General features: G+C 44.7%; 1 protein-coding gene across 1 annotated transcript; it reads left to right on the top strand.

Annotated features, from left to right (window-relative positions):
* The first annotated feature begins 9,632 nt into the window (after positions 1-9,632).
* Positions 9,633-15,398, top strand: LOC308177346 (protein FAM162B-like). The gene is made up of 4 exons (XM_080554433.1): positions 9,633-9,959; positions 12,004-12,109; positions 13,556-13,664; positions 14,362-15,398. The coding sequence occupies exons 1-4, from the start codon at positions 9,797-9,799 to the stop codon at positions 14,467-14,469; spliced, it is 486 nt and encodes a 161-aa protein (XP_080410559.1). The 5' UTR covers positions 9,633-9,796; the 3' UTR covers positions 14,470-15,398.
* Positions 15,399-20,722: the final 5,324 nt, after the last annotated feature.

Below are 20,722 nucleotides of genomic sequence, written 5' to 3'. Positions count from 1 at the left end.
TGTGCCAGGCAGGAAATTAGGGGCAGTGGTTTGCTCAGCTGGACACTTGACTGGGTGTCTCCTGTCAGATCCCAGGGGAGTGTGTTATTTTAGGGAGTCTTATTTAGGGGCAGTTTAGAAATGGTCTTTTGCAGCCCACCTGTGTCCAGCTTGAGCCATGAGTGAGAGTTCCACAGTAAGCCAAACTGGGGGGGGAGCAGCACAGCTCCTCAATTGCAGCACACTTGGGGAGCTGAGAGGTTATCCGGCAGCACTGGCTTGGGCAGCTCTGCTGGCCCTGCTGCGGCTGGCAGAGTGCTACAGTTGTGGTAGGAGCTGGGTGCAATTGTGTTGATGGTGTGCAGTGAATATCTATCCACTTTGGTGCTCTGAAAAGGTAGATCCCCTCTTGCAGCCACAAAAAGAAAGCCTGCAAGGCAGCTCGTAGCCATGAATGTATGTTTTAATAATTTTCAAGTATTTTGAAAGCAAAGAGGGAAACAAGTAAGCAAACACAAATAGGAGCCAAAAAGGTCAAACACTGGTCATATTTACGGGACAGATTGGGAAGGCAGACAGCAATGTGGGAGCTAGTAATGCAGCGGTGTATTTGATACAGCTGTTGATCAGAGAAAGATGAATGCCTAGGGGAAAATCTAGAAATATGTAGAACGCTGCAAATTAATATTGGTTGTTTGACAAAGACTAAAGTAATGAGAGGAATCTGCCATGTTCCACCTGTTCAGATAGAGCTACTGGGCTGTGAAATGACAGATCAAATTAATGTGCCAGGCAGAAAGGCTGTAATGAGAGGCTTTGATTGCTGAGGCGTTGGCTAGACCCTGGAGCCTGTGACCTGGGAGAAGAGGGGAGGAGGGCGATTGCTGGAGGGATCCTGGGTTCTTCTGGAGGGTTTATGCCTGGGTGGTCCTGAGTGCTTTACTCCCTCCAAGATCTTGGAAATGATCATTTTGGATTGATGTTTCCATGAAAATCAATATGGGAGAAATGTTTTGATGCTTTCCAGCTAAGGAGTTCAATAGTAATTAGATACAGAATTCATTTGAGTTTTCTCCAACAAAATCATTAAAAATGTTTTCACAAGTGTTTCTGCATAAGTCAAAATGTTTCTGGTAATCTTTGGCCAGCCTGCTCCCCTTGGACAGGGACACAATAGCCTGAATGTCACAGTGTGGAGCTTATGGGGCAGGCAGTCCATCCTTGCTCCCAGCACCTGCCTGCGAGGCTGGATTCTGCATAGAGCCCCATGGCCAGCTCCATGCTGCAGCTGGGTGGGAGCCAGCCACACTGCTGTGGGAGGCCTGAAATCATGCAACAGGAATCCAAACCCTCTGGCTGACCATAGACCCTTGTCCCGAGTCTCCAGAGAGTCGGCTTGGTGCTGTCAAATGAGACCTGTCTGCTTGTGCTGGAGCGATGCTCTAGACATTCAGATGTTGGACAATTGCACATTCAATTTTGGAGATGCAGACTTTGATTAAATCCAGGATTTACAAAATAAAATAAAAAGGAAGGGGAGTTCAGGGGGAAAGACGCAGGTAAAAAGAAATATTAGTAAACTGTGAATCATCAAAATGGGTCTTTCTACCCCCTCTCTCAGAGATTTGACAGGGCTAATCTTAAAAAACTGACAGAGCCCCAGACAGAATAACATCCCCATGTACTCTGAGAGCCATAATCCTCTGGAGCTCTGTAAATGCTAACAGATATACACTGTGATCTGTGGTTTTGTCGGTCTGAGTTATTTCTGCAGACCCTGCCTGGCTATTGGCATTGTCTCACAGGTTTAATAGGTGCTCCTTCTGCACCCCCAACCCGCACAGAACTGGCTAGTGACTGTTGGGACAGTCTGGGAAGTCTCCAGATGATGCTCTTGGACATAGAAGTCTTTCCCTAAATAGTCAGCTCTGGCCCTGGCACCTACCACTGGTGTACACAGACAATGTGGCAGATCCCACGTTAATCTTGGGACATTTAGAGTTGGGGTCAGGTATGAACTGCAGCATTCCCACAGATACGGTTACTCTGTTAGACCAAGCCAGCAGTGGGTAAAACCCCTCTCCTGTCTCACTGCAGTTCTGCAAGGGGATAAGTTGGTATTTTATCTCTTGCACCTCTGGTTGAAAGTTAGATTCTCTGGTCCTGCTTAGCATGCGGCAGCACTGAGCCAGTGCTCCCCTTGCTCATCTAGAGCACTAAGATTCATTAACCTGCATTTATCAGCTCTTGCCAGGGAAATGGTGAATAATGAGGCCTGGTTCAGGTAATGAAATGATCTCCCTCTCACATCTGATTACATTGCCTCTTATTATTTCTTCAGTGTGTAATTTTGTTTCCCTGGAAACTTGTTTTGTAAACACTAATGACTGTGCAGTTATGGTCCAAAGTTAAACTTCCCAACAGTGCTGCAGGAGTCTGGTGAGCCACATGGCCAGGCTGTCCGTTACCACATTCGGTAACGTGGGGATGGAGACAGCCTCTGCCTCTTTGCTGCAAGGTACACAGAGCAGCACCAGGAATGTGTAGCCTTTTGCAACCACCAGGAACAGCTTTTATCTTTTTGATCAGGTGCCATTGCTGTGATTTAGCCTACCTAACTGTCCCTCTTCTCTGTTGTTGAGTTTCTCTCAGAGGTATCTACCACGGTCCCTCTCCATTTGTATTTTGTTAGCTAAGAAAAATACATATTCCTCTTTTCTTCCCCTCCCTCCCCCCCGTTATTTAATTTCCTTTTTCCCCCTTTCTTGAGTAGCCAGAGCAGTGCAGATTGTTCAAGATATCTCATATAAGTATTCTAAGTGTGTTTTCTCTCTACTGGAATGACTTCGCTTGTACATCTTGAAATTTCATCTGCTTTTTCAGCAGCATCTACTTAGCAGCCTGGAGTCATCCTAAGTTAAAATACTGTGTCCAGAAATTCTCATCCTTAGCCCCAAAGAGATGTGTACTCTTTGCCCCGCTTCTACAACATAAGTCCTCAAGTTCATCCAGTTTTCCTATGACTTGCTTCTCATTTACCTCTGTGTAGACTTGGTGACACCATCCCCACTTTACCCACTTCCTTCTCCAGCTTACCATTTTTATAAGTATCTCTCATTCTCCAACCATAGTGTTTGTAGCTGTGGAGGATGTTTTACTGAAATCTAAGCAAATGAGAGCTGCCCACCTAACATAGGCAGCACATGCTATGTATCTGTGATAAGCTAAGTCTTGTACAAACCCTTCTTGCAATAAGACAGCTCATTGCAATGGCTCTGTATGTGTTTCCTTGACATACACAGTCCAGAAAATGAAGGACAACTTTGTGTTATTTTCAGAGAAGTAGCCTTGTTTATGTAGGATGTAGCCAGCTCCTGGTCTGCCAGTAATCATGATATGTCTTCTCAAGATGAGTCTTTTTTTTCTGTCCTCCTCATTATTTCTTTACCATACTACGCAGGAGCTCCAGTAACATCCTGGGACTCCCTGTGCAAGGCATTGTCCATGCAAGCTGGTGACGGAAGAATCACCAGCCCGAGTCTAAGCCCTACAGAGGAGAGGCATGCATGAGCCATTTCCTAACAGAATGCAGATGGATGTTACCACTGGTTTGAACAAGGCACCAAGGCAACATTGGTGCACTGAAGCCCCTGGACCATGTGTGACATATTTTCACTCTCCTACCCTTTCAAAGCTGCACTTGAGGGACTGTGCATCTTTCAGGAGATGCATTTTTATGGTGGTCCCTTTTGTCATATAAGAGCTGCTGGGAAAGTAAATCTTATCCTACAGGCTGGTCATGTCTCACCTAGGAGTGTTTGGAAGAGTTTTGTGGTCTCTTTAGAGGACTTGTCAAGACATCGGTCATAAATTTGAGGTGGTACCTGGCCCTTTTATGAACTACCATGGTGTGCATTGCTGGGACAAACCTGTCCCCGGGGCAGTGCCTACCCTGTGTTACCCAGGATACATTTGCACATTTGCTCCTGTATTGATTTCACACATACTCAACCAGTCACTAAAAGGTGAAATTTGAACCCCATAGTGCAGGGGCTGATAACAATATGGGCAGGTTTATTGGTCTGATTGATAGTACGTAACTTCTGTGCAGGAGCTGAAAAAATGAAAGTCATCCATATATTAAAACAAGTGTGGGGAAAAGACATTTCCACACATAATTGTTCAATCTGTTTAAATTAGGTTTCTTTTTCCCCAAACTATCAACTAATGGCCTGAAAAATTTCAAAATGCGTCTGTTTTTGAAGACAATGCCATTTTTCTCAGGAAAGAAAATAATTAAGTGACAAGTGAGCAACGAGTCTGTCCTTGTCAGTGTGTTTCTCAGCTTCAGCTGGGGAAACAGGTGTGGAAAAGGTTTAAATTAAATGGTTTTCCACACTGTGAGCCAAAATGAAAATTGTTAGGATTTTGATGGTTTTGTTTTCCTCGTAGGGTTTTGCACGTTTATGCTACAGAGTGCAATTGTGCAGTATTCCGGAAGTAAGTAACCTGGTGCAAAGCTCACAATAAATTAATTTCCTTAGTTGTAAAACTTGCAATGTCATCACAATATCTTGAACACCTTGCAGCATTTTCCATGAGTCCTGGGTTCTTTGCTACTTGCATATGGCTCCTCATCAGCCTCTCCATGATGAAGGCAGTCCTAGGCAGCCACCACACATTTCAGCCCATTGGTAGGTGGCTGCTGAGTGTCCCATTCACCTTTGTGCTGGAGGCCATATGCCATTTCATTGCCTCTACATGACCACCCCAAACCCCGGGAAAAGGTCATACCCGGGCTTTGTCAGAGTAATAGCTTTGTTTTGCCTTCACTAGCTTTGTCCTTCTGACCCCATCTGTTATAAACCCTGCACTTTGTACCAAGTGCATTCTAGACCCCTCCCATGTCCCATTTTTATCCTTGTTTGCAGGGGTTAGTGACTCTAGGTCCAGCCCACAAGCTCTACCTAATTTGACTGCTATTAAGACAATTCATAACTGTGTTTTTCTGTGAGCAACAAATATTATATTGCATCATAGCAACTGACTGACATATATCCTATTGCTTCTTAGATAAAAACCTAGAGCTGATAGAAGGGAACAAAGAGATAGTAGCTTATTGATCTTCTTGGCTTCTGCAACATGCCTGTTCATAGGGGCTTTCATTACCAGCAGAAGAGGGAGGACTGCGCTTTCATATGGTTCCAGAAGTGAACACACCTTAACCAGCAAAACATCAGCCCTGCTAACTGTAGTTTGAGACCCCTAAGAACAAATAACCTTGATGGCAGAGAAGCTGTATCTTCTTAGATATGAACCATTTGTAGATTGTAATGTCAGACATTTCTGCTCAGACCCAACACACTCAGGGCTGATTACATAAAATTATTAAATATAGCAGCTCAGGGAGGAGGCCAAATCATGCTCTGTCTTGTGTTAATGACAGAGATAGAGACCAGCTCAAATCTTTTTCACCTGGGGAAAATGACTGCTCCTGTCGTAGAAAATACTGATCAGGTTACATCAATTATCTTTCCCTATCAGGTGACTGATGGCAAAAAGGCTCATATAATGTGAATTAGGCAAGATTTGCCAAAGTAAGTGGAGTTTTTTTTTTTTTTTAGTAGTGTTTGGTGTCTTATTTATGGGTGCTAGACATTTTATTTTTCTAATGTGAAGTGATACTATCAAATTTGAAGTAATAAGAGCAATACTAGAAAACACAAGAAATTTCAGCAACTATAGAACTGGGTAGATGAATTTTGATTTCATTTTTAAAAACAAAGTTGAAGTTTAAAATGGAAGGGGGGGGTGTCCTTCACCATCACTACTCTCTTTTATTAGATGCCTTGTTTTATTGATAGCACTCGAGATTATAAAAAATGAACCCAAGCTTCCTGAAGTGATTAAAGCCTCATGCTGGTGATTGGTTTTGGTGTTACAAACCCTCTAAGCCTAGGTTTGCTGTAAGATGCCATGATTGTTCATTTAATTTGACTTGGTCTTGGTGAGACAAAGTTATGGAGCTTTAAGTTTCTCAGGATTCAGTTTGGAGGAGATAGGAGGAGAGAACAGAGGCGCTCGGAGTACTGATCCCTGAAGAGGAGGGATGGGCGCTTGGGCTCTGCAGGTGAGTGAGATATTCAAAGCAATTCATTGCTCTTGCTGTGTTAAATTGTATTCCTGGAGAACACCGAGTTGTGTGGAGGAAGGTTTCTTGTCTCACTTAAAATTTCACAAGGCACAAGCTCATCCAGAATTGTTTGTTTATCTCTGCTATGAACAAAAGCAGAGCTCTGTAGCACAATTAATTAGATGAGAGGAAAGTAAAGAATTTTATGATAAGGTTATCTTCTGCTCCTCATCACCCTCCTGATATGTAAAAACTTTGTGTGGTATGCTAAGCAGAACCTGATGGTAAGCTATTTAGTTATGAGGGCAGCACATGTGAAAATAATGCAGTAATATTTTTTCAGTTGAATACTCCTGTGGATTCTTTTGTGAATATGACTAAAAATGATGTGTAGTCTTATGAAAATTAACCAGGAGATGTAAAGAGGTAGTCCTGCCTTGGCTTTTTGGAGGAATAAACTTTCATTCCTGTGATTGTTGAAAGCAGATAAAGAAGTATAAGTGAGAACAACCTGGGTCCAAATTATTCGTTGCTGCAATAATTTGGCAATATTCAGGATTAAGGTGATGGGAATGCCACTATAAGGGCAGTCAGAAATCAAAGAGTAATGTATTTTATATTGTGGCTTTTCGATTCCAGTTCTATAAAGGTTTCTGTGTACATTTAGGGAGGGGAGGATGATTGACTGCTGATCCTGCTTGCAAGAGCAGAGCCTGAGAAGGCAGAAAAGATATGAGGGTGATGAAGAGGGGAGGGAGTCTGGTGAGGTTTTGTGTATAGTTTTCCATCTTCAGCACAAGCACCAGTGTGCAGCAAAGTCTATAACTATACATCACTCTTGCAGAGAAAAGAGAAATGTCATGACTGTCACTACAGCTGCAAACCATCTTCTGTTTTATCTGAACTAGCTTGCTCCTTTGTAACTCAAAAACCTTAAGACCTGTGCTCTCCTCGTGCAGAGAGGGTCAGAGAAAGCCTGGGGGATGTCTCTACAGCTACTCGCTGTGTCTTATCTGTACTGTACAGGGCTTATTGAGGAGCTGGGGCCTTGGTCTCCTCCTGGCAGAAGGACATTGGCAGAGGACAAGATAGTGCCTTAAGCCTGGTCTTGCTAATTTTGCATGTCTGAACAAGTTGTTACTGCTATATAATAAACTCCCTGTCTGCGAGCTTAACAATCATGAAATAATGGTTGTGTTCTGATAATGAGACACTGATGAGTATCCAGCTATGTCTGGATGATGGGAGTGAAAAAAAAATGAGCCTTACAGGGATGTTTTGTAACCTGGGTAGCGGGGACATTCACTTGCTGGACATAAAACACCTCTCTCAGGAAGGCTAAGAACATCAGGCTGCATATAGGAACCTTGGTCCAAGAGCACTCTGCATCTCTTCTCTGTTCAGGAAGGGACTCAAGATGCTCTAGGTCAGAGAAAGATCCATGGTGCACAAGGGAAAGTTTGATTTCCTAACGCAGTGGTGTGTATAGCTTTTTATTAGCTGTCTTGCACTGCAGAGCAAAACTCATCCCAGCGATAATCATTCCCAGTGCCAGAGAAATGTGTAAAATTCAGGAGCAAAAAACTGCCTTTGTGGTTTCAAGAGGACCTGGGTGTCTTTGCACTTCTAAATTCTGGCATAATAAATCCTGAAGTGCTTTTTTGCTCACAGCAGACATGATTAATACAGCTGTTAGCTGGTGTGTTTTTTAGAGGAAACAATTGGCAACCCCTAGGTGGATAAGCACTGGAGGCCTGGAAACCCTGTGATTTTCTCTGCATTTGAGAAGCTGAGAGATAAAATAAAAATGATATATATATTTTTTTCATTTTAAACCCAGACTGGGACATGAGGTAAAGACAGTCACTTTTGCAATAAAATCTTTCAACATATCTGTTAAGGTGGAAATCACAGCAGCTCACCCTGTCACCTCCTGCCTACCTGCCCGGGCAGTGAGGGATGTCTGAGCGGACAAGGCCCATTTTCCACTCAGCAGCTCTTCTGTGAGGTGAAAACAGGGCCTGTGGGGATGCTTAGACATGCTGAGCCCTGTAAAATTTATGCTATAAATGCAGCCTTCTCTTCTGCACACCCCATCTCCCCCCATTGCAATCCTGATCAGGACGCTGTGACTTTACCAGGTTTCTCTTCTGCTTCTTCCAGCATAATCATAGCCACTGATTTCTGCTTGTTTGCAGATCTAGTTTGCAGCTGGAAGCTCAAACCACCATTTATTTTCTGTATGGGTTCCTAATCTGGAAATGGATCTAATTTGCTTTACTGAATTACACGCAAATTAAGCTAAACACATTGTGTAATGTCCGGATGCATTGTGGAGCTTTCATGAAAGAGGAAAAGGAGCGTTTGTCATTGCTGCGTGTTTCTTCTTTCCTCAATATCAGTTACTTTGTGTTCTCAAAAATATAAAATGTCTCTATAAACACTGGAGTTTTTCCTTGGGGCCAGGAGCTGGGTAGCTGGAGATGCATCTGTTTTGCATCTTTCATCCTCTCAGCCATAAAAGAACATCCTTGCCAACATCCTGAGCTCTATCCCCTTGCAGTTCCTCCCCTCACAGTTAGACACACTTTGGTTATCTGCAATATTGCACTTGATAGTATTATTAAATAGTTCTGAACATTTTCCTTTTGGCAATAGCTTCTTCCCTCTTGAATTGAATTTTTTCTTCTTGTAAATCAGCTTTGGAGCCTTGTACATTTAAGGAAAGTAAATACCTCACTGCTACAAATGAGAAAAGAATTTTGCATTTTCATTTCCTGACCCATCAGGGAGAATTTTGTGCAAAATACAGGAGAAATACCAAAGTGGAAAAAAATGGTATTGTTTTTGGTTCATTCTCTGATTAGCGCAGCTGATGTTATAAAAAGCACCCAGGGCTAGTCAGATTTTGTGGAGACTGAATTGAAAGAGGACAAATTCTTCAAAGGTTAGTGCTACTTCTCAATGACCAGTTGTACTCACTGACAAATGCTGCATCACCGGAGGTCTTTTACATGATTTCTTAGTTTACTGATTTAAACCATGTCTGAAATATATTTATTTTCTAGGAAAGTTTGCTGTTTAGATGTGGGACTGTCATGATCCCAGGATGGGGTCACCACGTGCGTTTACAGCCACAAACATTGCCTTTAGTTTCCCTTCACTAAACCATGTTTATTCTGAGACAGCGAGAAAGCCTTTCCTCTTCACAAAGGCTGTTTAACAGGACTGATTTGCAAGATTATTTTTTTAGCTGAGAACAATTAAGAACTCTAACAGCTTAACCGACTGTGATAATTAACAGTTACAGAGCCTATCTTTGTGGAGAATGTAGCACGCTGTCCTATTTTAGTCCTAGCATAATAAAGAGTGAGGAAAAAAATAAATACCCATTGATATCCAGAGCAGTTCCCTAGGATGGTGAGCCTGGTGGAGAGCCCACGCTGGGTGTGAGCTGCCACAGCAGCCGTCCCTGCCTGTGCAAGGCAGAAGGTTAGTCACTTTGACAAACACGGGCAATAAATTTAACTAGTCATCGTGACGCAAGGAGAAACTTTTGGCAGCCAATGTGGAAAAGCGTGCTACTCCCCACTCACAGGAAGCGGTAGTTTTATGTAAATAACTTCTGGGTCAACCTTCTGGGCTCCAGCCGGTGCCCCGGCCGTTTGCTTGCAGCAGCCCAGGATGCTGGGGAGGCTCTTGGGCAGCAGCCCCAGGCTGTGGCGGTGGGGGGCTCGCCCGAGCACCTGGGGCCCCCACACTGCTCCGCTGTTCCTGTGCCCTGCCAGAGCCGTCGGTGACAAAGCCAAGGGTGTGCGGGATGTGGTGCAGCAGACAGCTAATCCAGGTGGGTAGAAATGCTTTGGTCACTGTTTCGTGCTGCAGAATGGAGGGGAAGGTGTTTGGTTTTTTTTTTCAGGAAACAGCTAGATGATGACCCTTGTTCCCATCCGTGGCTGTGCTATTTCAGTGCTGCGTTGGGGTTATAAGCATTGCCGAGGCACAGAGAGAATCAAGAGTTCCAGCCAGCATAGTAGTCAGGAATAAAGATTTTTTGTGTTAAATAGTCCTTCTCTTGTGGTGGCAAACAAACGGACATCTCATGTCCCGGAATCTGTTAATTAAAAAAGAAAGTAAAAGTTCCTCCTCACACCCTCCTGCCGGGTTTCTGGTGGAGGATGGGTACACATCCCCACACATTCAGGGATGGCGATGCCTGCTGCTGCTGTGTCCTATCCCTCCCCACCCAGCGCACATTGGAGGTAAGGGGTATGCCAGCTCAGACAGGGACATAGGAGTGGCTCAGTGCAGTACCTTAAAGGCAGTGGATGGGTTTATTGCTCCTTCTAGTGAGAAGGAAGGTCAGGTCCATGCTTGGGCATCCTTCTAGCCTGATCTTCCCATCAGGGAGCTGCTTGGTACCCCCTCCAGATGAGTGAGGTCTCTGTACCCGGCAGCCCGTCCTGCAGTGGGCAATCTCACTGGCACAGTTTCTCTTTATAATCCATACCATCACCTCCTTGGCCGTGCCTTTGCAGATTCTTCACCCTAGCAAGACCGGGCTGTGTGGGGCTGATGGTGTTTCCATGGAATGGATGTGGCTGTCTAGAAAAGGGTTTTGCCCTTGTTTTCCCTGAGATGGAGCCTGTCCTTCTAGCAATCCATCCTACTGCTGGCTGCAGATCAGATTCAGGCTCTCACTGATATTTCAGATGTCTCTCTCCTGGTCTCACTGACACTGGTTAAGAAAAATATGAGAAGCAGGAGATTAAATTTACCTGGGGATTGGAGTACCAAGATTCGCACCTGGAATTTTTCAGCCACTCACAAGACCTGGCACACATGAATAGGCTTGGGGCCAAGACACTTAATGTAATTTCACAACTCAGAACAGGCAGGAAGAGATGCTCTGTGCCCTCTTCTGTATCTGCAGTCATTTCCTTTTAGCCAAACACCAGTAATTCAACAACAACCAGGGAGTAGGGGATATAGACACTGACCGTGTTCATGTCCATCCCTTTCTGCGTGCCCTGAGGCATGCCTGCCTCTCCCACAGGGCTCTGTCACCCACAGCGCACTACTAAACACCAGTCTCACATTTGCAAGTACAGGGCATCATAACCCAGCATCTTGTGTGCACCTTGCCTGGGTACATGAGCAGATCTAGCTGCCTGACAGTGATTGCCTATATGGACGTACAAGGCAAAAACCAGGTTTTGGGCTAGCCATCGCTTACCCTATTTTCACAGGGCTTCCCTGCCGCTGGCCACATTGTGGCCTGTCATTGGGCTTGTTTCTGTCAAGAGGCACCGGAGTCTCTTTCTCATCATTCTCACAGTGACAGCATGCTAATGGCATCACTGCGGTAGTCTCCTGGGGTGTAATGTATCATCATTAGATTACGGCAATGTGGTACCCAGCTTGCATGAGAACAACAGCCTCCCACCAGGCTGTATTTTAACAGACCTCATCTCTCTATCAGCACTTTCCAAAGGAGTTGCTGTTGAGGACTTATTAGTGCTGCTGGCAGTGTGCTGAACTCACTATTTAAAAGCAAGATGCAAGCAGGGTGAGAACATACTGTGGGCTTGGGGTGACTTCAGCCCCACATCCCTTCCGCCTCTTAATAAGGAATGTTGGAGAGATTTTTAGTTTAAAACCCACTTAAAATAAAGAAAATACATATATTTAAATTGAATAAGCTCCAAACATAACCAAGTATCTCATACCAGCTACATAATCCCATTGACATTATAAGGCACATTTGGCTCTCACAGAACAGAAAAGTGTTATTCTGAACTTTGAATCCTTTCCCTCTGTAACTATATTTTTTTCTTCTCTTCCTCTCCTTAAGTTTAGCTCACTGTTGCCTTTTGTAAAATTTCTTAAAGGTTACAAAGCATTCAAGAATGAAAGAAGGCCTACAAATTTTGATAAAAAGGTCTTAGTATGGGCAGGACGCTTTAAAAAGGAGGAGGACATTCCCAAGTACATAACGTAAGTATATGTAAAACCTTTTTCCTTCTGATATTAAATTCATTTTGCTTGAATGATGCTTTTGGATATGAACAAACAGATTGAGACCCCAGTCTGCATTAGTCAGAAGTGTGTTTACAGGGTGGGTGTTTGTGGACTGCCACACTTTTGGGGCTTGCTGCTAATGGTGTCCAAAAATAATCCCAACTTTTGGGAGCATTAACTCCTTGTTATACCTTGTGAAATACACTGGATTCACTTATTTTAGGTAGCATAAGTTTCAGACTCAGCTGAAGTGTCTTTTGCAAGGCAAGTAGCTCTGTAGCTCAGAAGTTACCACGGTAAAATGTCATCTACTTTGGGTTTTTAACATTCTTGGCTAGCTTTTATTGATTAGCAATTAATAATGCTACATACATTTTTAAAAGAAAGTTAGGGCTATACACAGCTCTGGTGACAGACATCTGCAGAGAATTCCTCATGTCTGGTCTGTGGTTTTACACTCCATGATATCTCATGTCCCATGGAATTATGTTAAAGGATTGTATTTCATTTCAGAGACCTAATGCCTCCAGACTTGTGGCATACTGGGGGCTCCTCCACTTGGCCTTCCCCTTGCTAAGTAAAGAAATTCACAGCCGGATAGGATTTCATGAATGACTCAGGTTGTCACATCGTAGTCTCTTGCAAGCGTGAATGGTTAGATAAATACTGTGAGTCACTCGCGGAAGGTGGAGGAGATTTCTCAGCAATGGCTGAGTGCGGTTGTTTGGGAAGACAAGTCTGGACGGACGGTGCAGTTGTCCGCTCCAGCTCAGGCTCAGCCTCTCACTGCAGTAGATACTGGTGTGCCTGTTGCCAGCTGCCTGGCAGAGGGCTACACGGTGGCGAGACGGGGCTGCAGAGCACTTCATGCAGCTGGGAAGGGGATGTGGCTACACATGCAATCACCGCTTGCCGTGCCTCTTTGCTGCATGGAAACTCTCTGTTGTTCTCAGCCAAAATGTCACAGGTGTGCTTTTATTCCACTGTGGGTGGCAAGGCATGGCCCCAGTGTCTCCTGGTACTGTGCGGCGCCCCACGCTGTGCCCTGCAACTCCCAAGAGTGGACCTCTTGTAATTCTATTATCATGATGAAATTGCTTTTCTGTCCTTGTAATTTTCAGCTGTTCGCTCTGTTGTGAAAGAAGATACAAGAGCAGAGTTTGTTGTTTGTGTTGTTGCTGTCAACAGCTGGGAGTAGCAATACCTGACTGTGTGTGTGCATGAAGGGGGTTGGCCAAATTTTTCCTGCATAGGCTTTTTTTTTTTTTTTGAGTCCTCTAAGCACTTGGAGAAAGAGAAGGTTAAATTCATAGTACATAAAAAGGCAGTTGCTGGAAGATTTGAGGATTCATTACCCAGCTCCCCATGATCTTATTTCCCACATGCTGCTACAGGATGGAAACTCTGCTCTGTCCTCCACAGGTCTGAGGTCCTCGACGCGGCAAGGAACAGCGTGAGGATAAAGGTTTGCTATATCATGATCGCACTGACCTTGCTGGGCTGTTTGGCCATGGTAATCACAGGCAAAGAAGTGAGTATTGCTTCTGAGTGAGGTGAACTGATCCACTTAATGTATGGTCTGTGTATGCTCTTTTTAAATAAGCAGCTGGGTGACAGGTGTTGAGGTTAAGTCCATATTAGCAATATTTTCATGGGTTGTCTATCACCCTATTCTCCTGAGGAGAGATTGACACAGGGAAACACAACTTGCTTGTTAATGTGTTCCTTCTGACCTACTTTACCATAAGCCAGTGCACTGCAATGTCCCCATATCATGGTGTTTCACCAGGAGGCCAGTCCAAAGGTTGTGGAGCAGCTCACACAACAGCAGCAGAGCCTGGTCCTACACTGCAGCAAGGGGAGTGGGGCTCCTATGGCACTGCCAGCTAGCCGCTGGGCCACCATGGCCACTAAAAGATATGCGATTTGTTTCTCCCACCCCACTGGTGGGGAGGGAGGGGGTCTGCAGCTAGACTAGCATGTCCCAGCTGCAAGTGCTGTGCCTTTCTTCCATCCTGCCTGAGCACCTGTAAACATCAAGCAGTGCAACTTTTCCACTAATTAGAAGCTGGAAATGATGACAGTTTAGTAAAATGAGGAGAGACAATGTCTTTCACTACAAAATATCAAAAAAGATAGTGTGATATCAAAGCAAGTAGTGCAAATACAGGGAAACTTAATGGTGGGAAATGTGTGCATGCAATGATTTTCACCATTTCTTTTCAAAGGCTGCCAAAAAGGATCACACACTGCTGAGGATGAATGAACAAAAGAAGGCCAAATGGAGGGCTGAAGTGGAAAAAGATCAAGAGGCAGCTGCTGTGAAGCCACAATGATCAGGAACAGATTTACAATAACAGCAGGAGATAAGTGACTTGCACACATGGCGTACATACCTGTTTTCATTTTATGCTTCGGAACTTTTTCCCTGCAGCTCTAGCAGGGCAAAGACTTTGCTTCTTAAAAACTGCTCTGTATGAACTGTGAAACTCCTATGGAAACTCCAGCAACTGCTTTCTGTGGTCTCTGGTCTTAGTCACCATGTTCAGCTAAAAAGCAGATGTCTCTAAACTGGGAAGAGTGAGAGGGACGGGTGCAGGACTCCTCATCTCTGGATCAGCTTCATGTGGTGCTGTCAAAAGTGGCACAGAGCTGGGGCAAAACAAGTCTGAAAAGTCTTTTGAAACCAGAAAGAGGTCAAATATCTCTATTTCTGAGCCTACTGCCATTACTGTTCACTCTCCCTCCCTGTGACAGGGGGAAAGACGGGGCACGAGCACAGAGGGGCTGGGAAGATGGAGGGGTGAGAGCAGAGCCTTGTGAAGAACTTGGGCCCAAAGGGGCTTTGTGCCAGAGGAGCTGATGGTGGTGTGGAGTGGTAGTGTGGGCTCATGGAGTGGTTTGGTGGCTGTGGGGCAGCTGCCCTCCTGGGAACCCACACCCTGCACAGGGAGCCTGTCTGGAGGCACCACTCGTCCTGTTGCACTTCACTGGGTTTGCTTTTCCATCTTCTGCTTCCAGTCGTTGTCATGAAAGCTCCCTAGCTCTTGCTTAGTTGTGATTTTAGTCAGGATTAATTGTTAAAACATGGTTTGCTAAAACTGAATTCTTTTTAATCACCATAGTTCATTAACTTATAATAAAACAGCTGTCCAATTACATCTAAAACAAACACTTCTCTTTACAGCTTCATCTAAAGTGTCACCAAGCTCGCTTGGATGTTGTTTAACAAATGGGAGAGATCCTAATAAATTATTGAAAGTTCCATTTTCATAAAGTGATTAAACTTTAAGACAGACCTCAGTTCGCACTTGTGGTCTGAACCCCTGTGCGTCATTCACAAATCCCTAACACCCGTAAAACAAGCCCACAGACCTGGGTGCTCTGCGTGGGGTACCAAGGGATGCAGAGTGACAAAACCCATCTGTCTCACCCTGGCCACCACAGGAGGTGGTAGATGCTGCAACCAAGCTCAGCTTTTGTGCTGTGTCTTGAGCATCACACCAAGGCTCTTCTTTGCTGCTGCTGGTTTGTTACTTGGACAGGGTATACTTGGGCTCCAGCGGAGTCTGGAAGCTCCCACTCAGGTCTCAGTGGTTTATTGTGCCAAAAATCATGTCCACTTATTGCTGGTATGTCACTACATGAACAAGTTGCTGGCAAGGATGGGATAATCCTCAGGGCTTGGGAGTGAGTGGTCAGCAGCTGAACTCTGGCCCTCTGTCTCCTGTGTCTGTGGTCATTTGGTGGCTTTTTTCCCCCCTCCTGAGGCTTTTTAGGAGCACTTTTCTCCACGTTGCACACCCATTTGGGATGAGGAGCATGTGTGAGAGGGATGTTACATCTGTCACAAGTTGGCGTTCACAGTCCTTGTTTCCAACTCACGGACTTGTACAGTACAATTTGCAAAAAGTGATGTCTGCTCCCTGTAGTATTCCCCATGAAGCACATCTCAGAGAAGCGAAAATAACAGTCTGGGACAAGTACCAAGTGAGCAAGTCTCTGCTGAGATGGCGCTTTTGCCTGCACAGGTAATATGTGCTCATTTGTTTTATGTGACCTGGTTTTCTTGGGTTAGTGCAATAAACCTGAAGAATTTCCTCAAAGTTAGTGTTCACTTGGGGATGAACTAAAACATCTCTGGTCAGTTGCTTAGATTTATTTATTTATTTTTAACTCTTAAATGGCCTTCACGTACCCTTCTTAAGGCGGCACATGTAACATTTAAAGGAGCCTATTTTGATGCTTATAAACAAAATCATATCCGTGTTCTCAACTTACTTGACTTAAACAAAAAAGGAGAACCCCATAACCATATTTAAAGAACAAGCAAATTGATTATGACTTTTTCCATTCTGGTGTGCATTTTCCTGTGCCTGGAAAAAAAGTTAAAAAAAAAAAAAAAAAGGCTTCAGGTATGAATAATCATCAAACCCTCTTGAATAACCTCAATCTCTGTTGACTAGTGTGTAAAGCTGCTGCATTACACTTTGTCGTTAAGAAGAAGGAAAAATCAATTCCTCCTCCCTGAGCTAATGATGATGGGTCACTTCTGAGCAATCAGATGACCCAGGTGCTTTTGGGCTCTCATGAAGAGCAGGGAAGATTATGTAGGGGATAATCCTTTACCAGCTCCAGCTACAAAATTATGCATTTTAATATAGCAATATTCCCCCCAGAATCAATTGGACTAATGGCTGGCTTGCACTCAGCGGCAAGTCGCTGCTGGTGTAGCACAGCCTCGGCTGGAGCCGTCCCCTGTAGTAACTGGAGATGCCAGCAGAGGACATTGTACTGCTCTGATGCCTCTCCGACACCGGGGCTTATCACTGCTTGTTAAAATCGCTTTCCATCTGCGTTTGCAGAGTCCTTTAACTCTTCTCTTGAAAAACTTCTAATTAATACAGCTTCCTGAATGTATAATTGGCTGAACCTCACCACCTTAGGGTAGTGTTTTTTTTTTTTTTTCCTCCTCCCATCTATATTGCTTCAGAGTCACACCTGATCCCACAGTCGTTTAAAAAAGGGATGGGAGTTGTTATTAGGTAGGAGATATTCTTCCCTTTTTAATAACATGCCCTGTATCTCCCCAGCCTGTCCCTGAGGACAGCAGGACAGGCTGGGTCCTCTTCAAGGCAGGGGATAGAGCTGAGGGCATGCTGGTTTGTCGTGATGCTCAGGCAGACTGAGGATGAGTCCTTTCAACTCTCATCTCGTTTATCACTCTGCATCGGGAGGAAAGAAAGCTTTCTATCTTGCAGGATTTTTTTTGTCATTTTAACGAACTCCTACATGGAAATGGTTAACAATGGGCTGTTAGCTGGTGCCATAGAGGCTTGTGTTATAATAATTATTGGGGAGTGTTTTGCCTGGTAGCTGGAGCTAATCTAATTCTGCTTCTATTAAAATCAATGCTGTATTTCCTTCTGGCTGTGTTTTAAAGCTGTCATCCACTGCTTTTGGAAATCCCTCTGATTTCTAAAAGGTCAGCTTTCCCAAGGAGCCAGGTTGCTGTGGGGCAGAGCTAAAGACACCTGAACTTTCTTCTGCCAGTGAGGTGATACCAAGCTTCCATGCAAGGCTCTGCATGATGAGCATCCCAGTGCCTTGGAGAGACGGTGTAAGATGGGAAAGTCTGAGCTCAGAAGATCTCAGTCGCTTTCTTGCTTGTTCTGTCTCTCCCTTTGACCTGCTCAGGGGGTTTCTAGTGACACTTTGTTTCCTTCCATCCATCTGCTTTGATCAGCTCGTCTCCTGGTATGCAGCAGGACCCACGCGATCCTGCACTTGCAAAGGACATTTTCCCTGGATGCAAATGAAATCTTGCCATTCAGAAAGATCTCATTTTAAAGAATTCCCCATTCTTTCAGTGTTTAATCTCCCACCAAGCTGGGAAACTGTTGCTGATTTTTAAGGTTGAATGTACCTGGCTTCAGCTTCCAGGCATTGGACATTGTCTTCAATATGGATTAAAAAATATTCCATCTCAACTCCTTCCTGTGTGTATGTAGTTACCTCTCAGCTTTCTTTTGGAGTTGGATTCCTACTATTTTCAAAACACCTGTTCTTTCTGACATTTGCTTGGTGGGTATCACTCACTCACTGGTCAATTGAGCTCTGGCTGCTGCTGGCCCACAGGAGAGCCTTGCCACTCTCTGGGATCCACACGCCTATCATGATTTCAGAGCTAGTTCAAACACCATTCTCCTGTTTGTATTTGTCATGAAGTTGTTCTAGCGTAGCAGGGAAGCAAGACCAATGCTCAATAATTTGAAATAATTAAGGGATCATTTATTAATGTACTGAGGTAGCATTAGAGCAATTTTCCATGGTTAAGTTCTTTGATCATTAATGCTGTATGATTTATTACAAAACCACTGTGACTTTCATGTGGTGAGTAGGTAGCTCCTGAAAGGTTCAGCGCTCTAAAAGAACCAGAGCATTTCAATTCTCTGCTCTGTGCAGGATCCAGACACAGACCTCAGCTCTGCATTGGTCTGGCTGGTTCCACACCTTGGCGACGTGTGGAGGCAGCCTTCTACATGGAAGCTTGAAGCTCAAATCTGATTTTTGCTCTGTAGTGTTGCATTTCCTTGGTGAAGGGGTCCAAACCTTGAGCTATTTGGTCAGGGACTGTTATTTGTTGGTGTGTGAGGGCTTGCCAGGGGGAGAAGGTCAGTCTGGAACACGATTTTACAGGAAATAGCTGAGCTCACTCATGGCTTATGTATGCTCTGCAGCATGAACTGTTATCAGAAACTGCCAGCGAGGCTAGACCAGAAAATCAAGGGATCTGCATGTCAGTTTGTAATATGCGGATGAGGTACGGTCCAGAGACTTTTTATAAATGAAATGGAAACCCAAACAGCCCAATGAATTAGTCATATGCTAATTACAATCATTCCTAATGGTTCATGCTTCTGTTTCCACAGACTGTATTAAGGCAAACACCACTCACGTGGTGCACTGTGAATTGCGCACAACTCCTAGCTCCCTGTTAGCTATTTTATCATTGTCTAAGCATTGTTCTGCAACAAACTTCTAACAGCAGGGCTAAAATCTTTACCAAGGGCATCCACCAGGGCTATAAAGATGTCATTAAAACAATGCTGTTCCAGTGCAGATAGAACAGTCTCCAAAATACAGCTTCAGATTGTACTAAGGGGCTGAAGTAAGCCTTGAATGGTAGGAAGTTAAATGCCCCAGCATTTCAGTGCACTAGGCCCCATGAGAGGCAATTTTACTTGACAAACAAACCTTAATGCAAAGCAAAAGTACAACTATTGCATGTCGTGCTCTCCCACTCATTTCCTTTTTTCTTCTCCCAGAGCTGTTGTGCGGGCGGTGCAGGGGATGCTGCAAGCTGAGGACTGCTGGGCGCTTGCCGCTGTAGCACGAGCCCACGCACTGGCAGGGGAATGCTGTGGGTTGCCAAGTGCTGCACTGTGAAACTCTGCAGAAATGGGCAAAAAGCCGACTGCAGCTGCAGTATTTGATGTGCCAACTCCCACAGCCTCCCTGTAGCTGCTAATATTTAGTGTTTGAGAAGTTTTTATCTCCTTACTGCTTAGTGACTTTGCTGAATGCACCAGGGAGGCATTTTGAGCTTATTTCAGGTGAAGTCCAGGTGCCTGTGGACTTCCATGGGTGACAGCTGGATGTGCAAATGTCTCCTGCTGCTGGGAGCATGCAGGTGTCCTGCCAAGATGGGCTCTGGGAAGAAGACTGAACAGGATGAGGAGCAGAAAGCTGCTGCTCAGACAGCACTGTGCAGGCAGCTCCCCAGAGGTGACTGCTTCTCTCCCAGTGTCCTTTACCCCAGGCCAAACTCTGACCTGGCACCCGGGTGCTCTGCAGCAGGAGGTGCCATCCTCCCCAAAGCCAGGAGGAGAGCCCAGCTGCTATGGGCATCCCAGGGCAGCTTCAGCTCTATACCCACAGGTGTGAGCTGCAGTCCCATAGCTGGGGCCTCCACCTGCCCTCAGGGTGACAGGGCTGGGGACAGGGTGCCCAGCCTAGGGGAGAGCAGAGTGGTGCATCCCTTCTGCTGTCACGTCCTTTCTCTGCCCAATCTGCCAGCATGGGCAGCTGCTGCCGTTCATCCGGGCTTCCCACAACACAAAGGACTCTGCAATGTTCATGGGGTGGGAAGCCTGGCCTTTTTTTTGAGAAGCTCAAAAAGTACATTGGCTACTTAATGGCAGGTCAGACTTCCTTTGGGGAAGAACTAGGACAGAGGGTTCAGTAGAGCAACCCAATTCCCAGTATTTCATTTTGGTTCAATTAGACAGAAATAATAATAATAATAATAAAAAGTCCTGGCAAAAGGGTATCTAAATATGAGCCTGTCACCCATTTCCAGAGCTGCTTTCTGTGCACAAAGAAATGCACCAGACTGGAAAATGATTTGCAATATCCCTCAGTTTTCTTTTTTTTTTTTTTCTTTTACACATATATTTACATAAAAGAAAGTAAAATCTCTGCAGCCTACCTTTATCTCAAAAGCAGGTTTCCCTTGAGACAGCAAAATAGTGTGGCTGTCTCATCTGACGGCTGAATGATGAGAATTTCACTTTCAGCCCTGTGGAA

The sequence above is a fragment of the Anser brachyrhynchus genome (assembly GCF_964034855.1).
Source record: "Anser brachyrhynchus genome assembly, chromosome: 13".
In the NCBI taxonomy this organism is placed as follows: domain Eukaryota; kingdom Metazoa; phylum Chordata; class Aves; order Anseriformes; family Anatidae; genus Anser; species Anser brachyrhynchus.
This window is presented reverse-complemented; position numbering and strand designations above follow the sequence as displayed.

Bases quoted from the DNA above. Each gene is read 5' to 3' on its own strand.
- LOC308177346 (XM_080554433.1), top strand. From the start codon at position 9,797: ATGCTGGGGAGGCTCTTGGGCAGCAGCCCCAGGCTGTGGCGGTGGGGG. The intron at 9,960-12,003 runs GTGGGTAGAAAT...AATTTCTTAAAG, and splicing joins GCAGCAGACAGCTAATCCAG to GTTACAAAGCATTCAAGAAT. The intron at 12,110-13,555 runs GTAAGTATATGT...TGTCCTCCACAG, and splicing joins GACATTCCCAAGTACATAAC to GTCTGAGGTCCTCGACGCGG.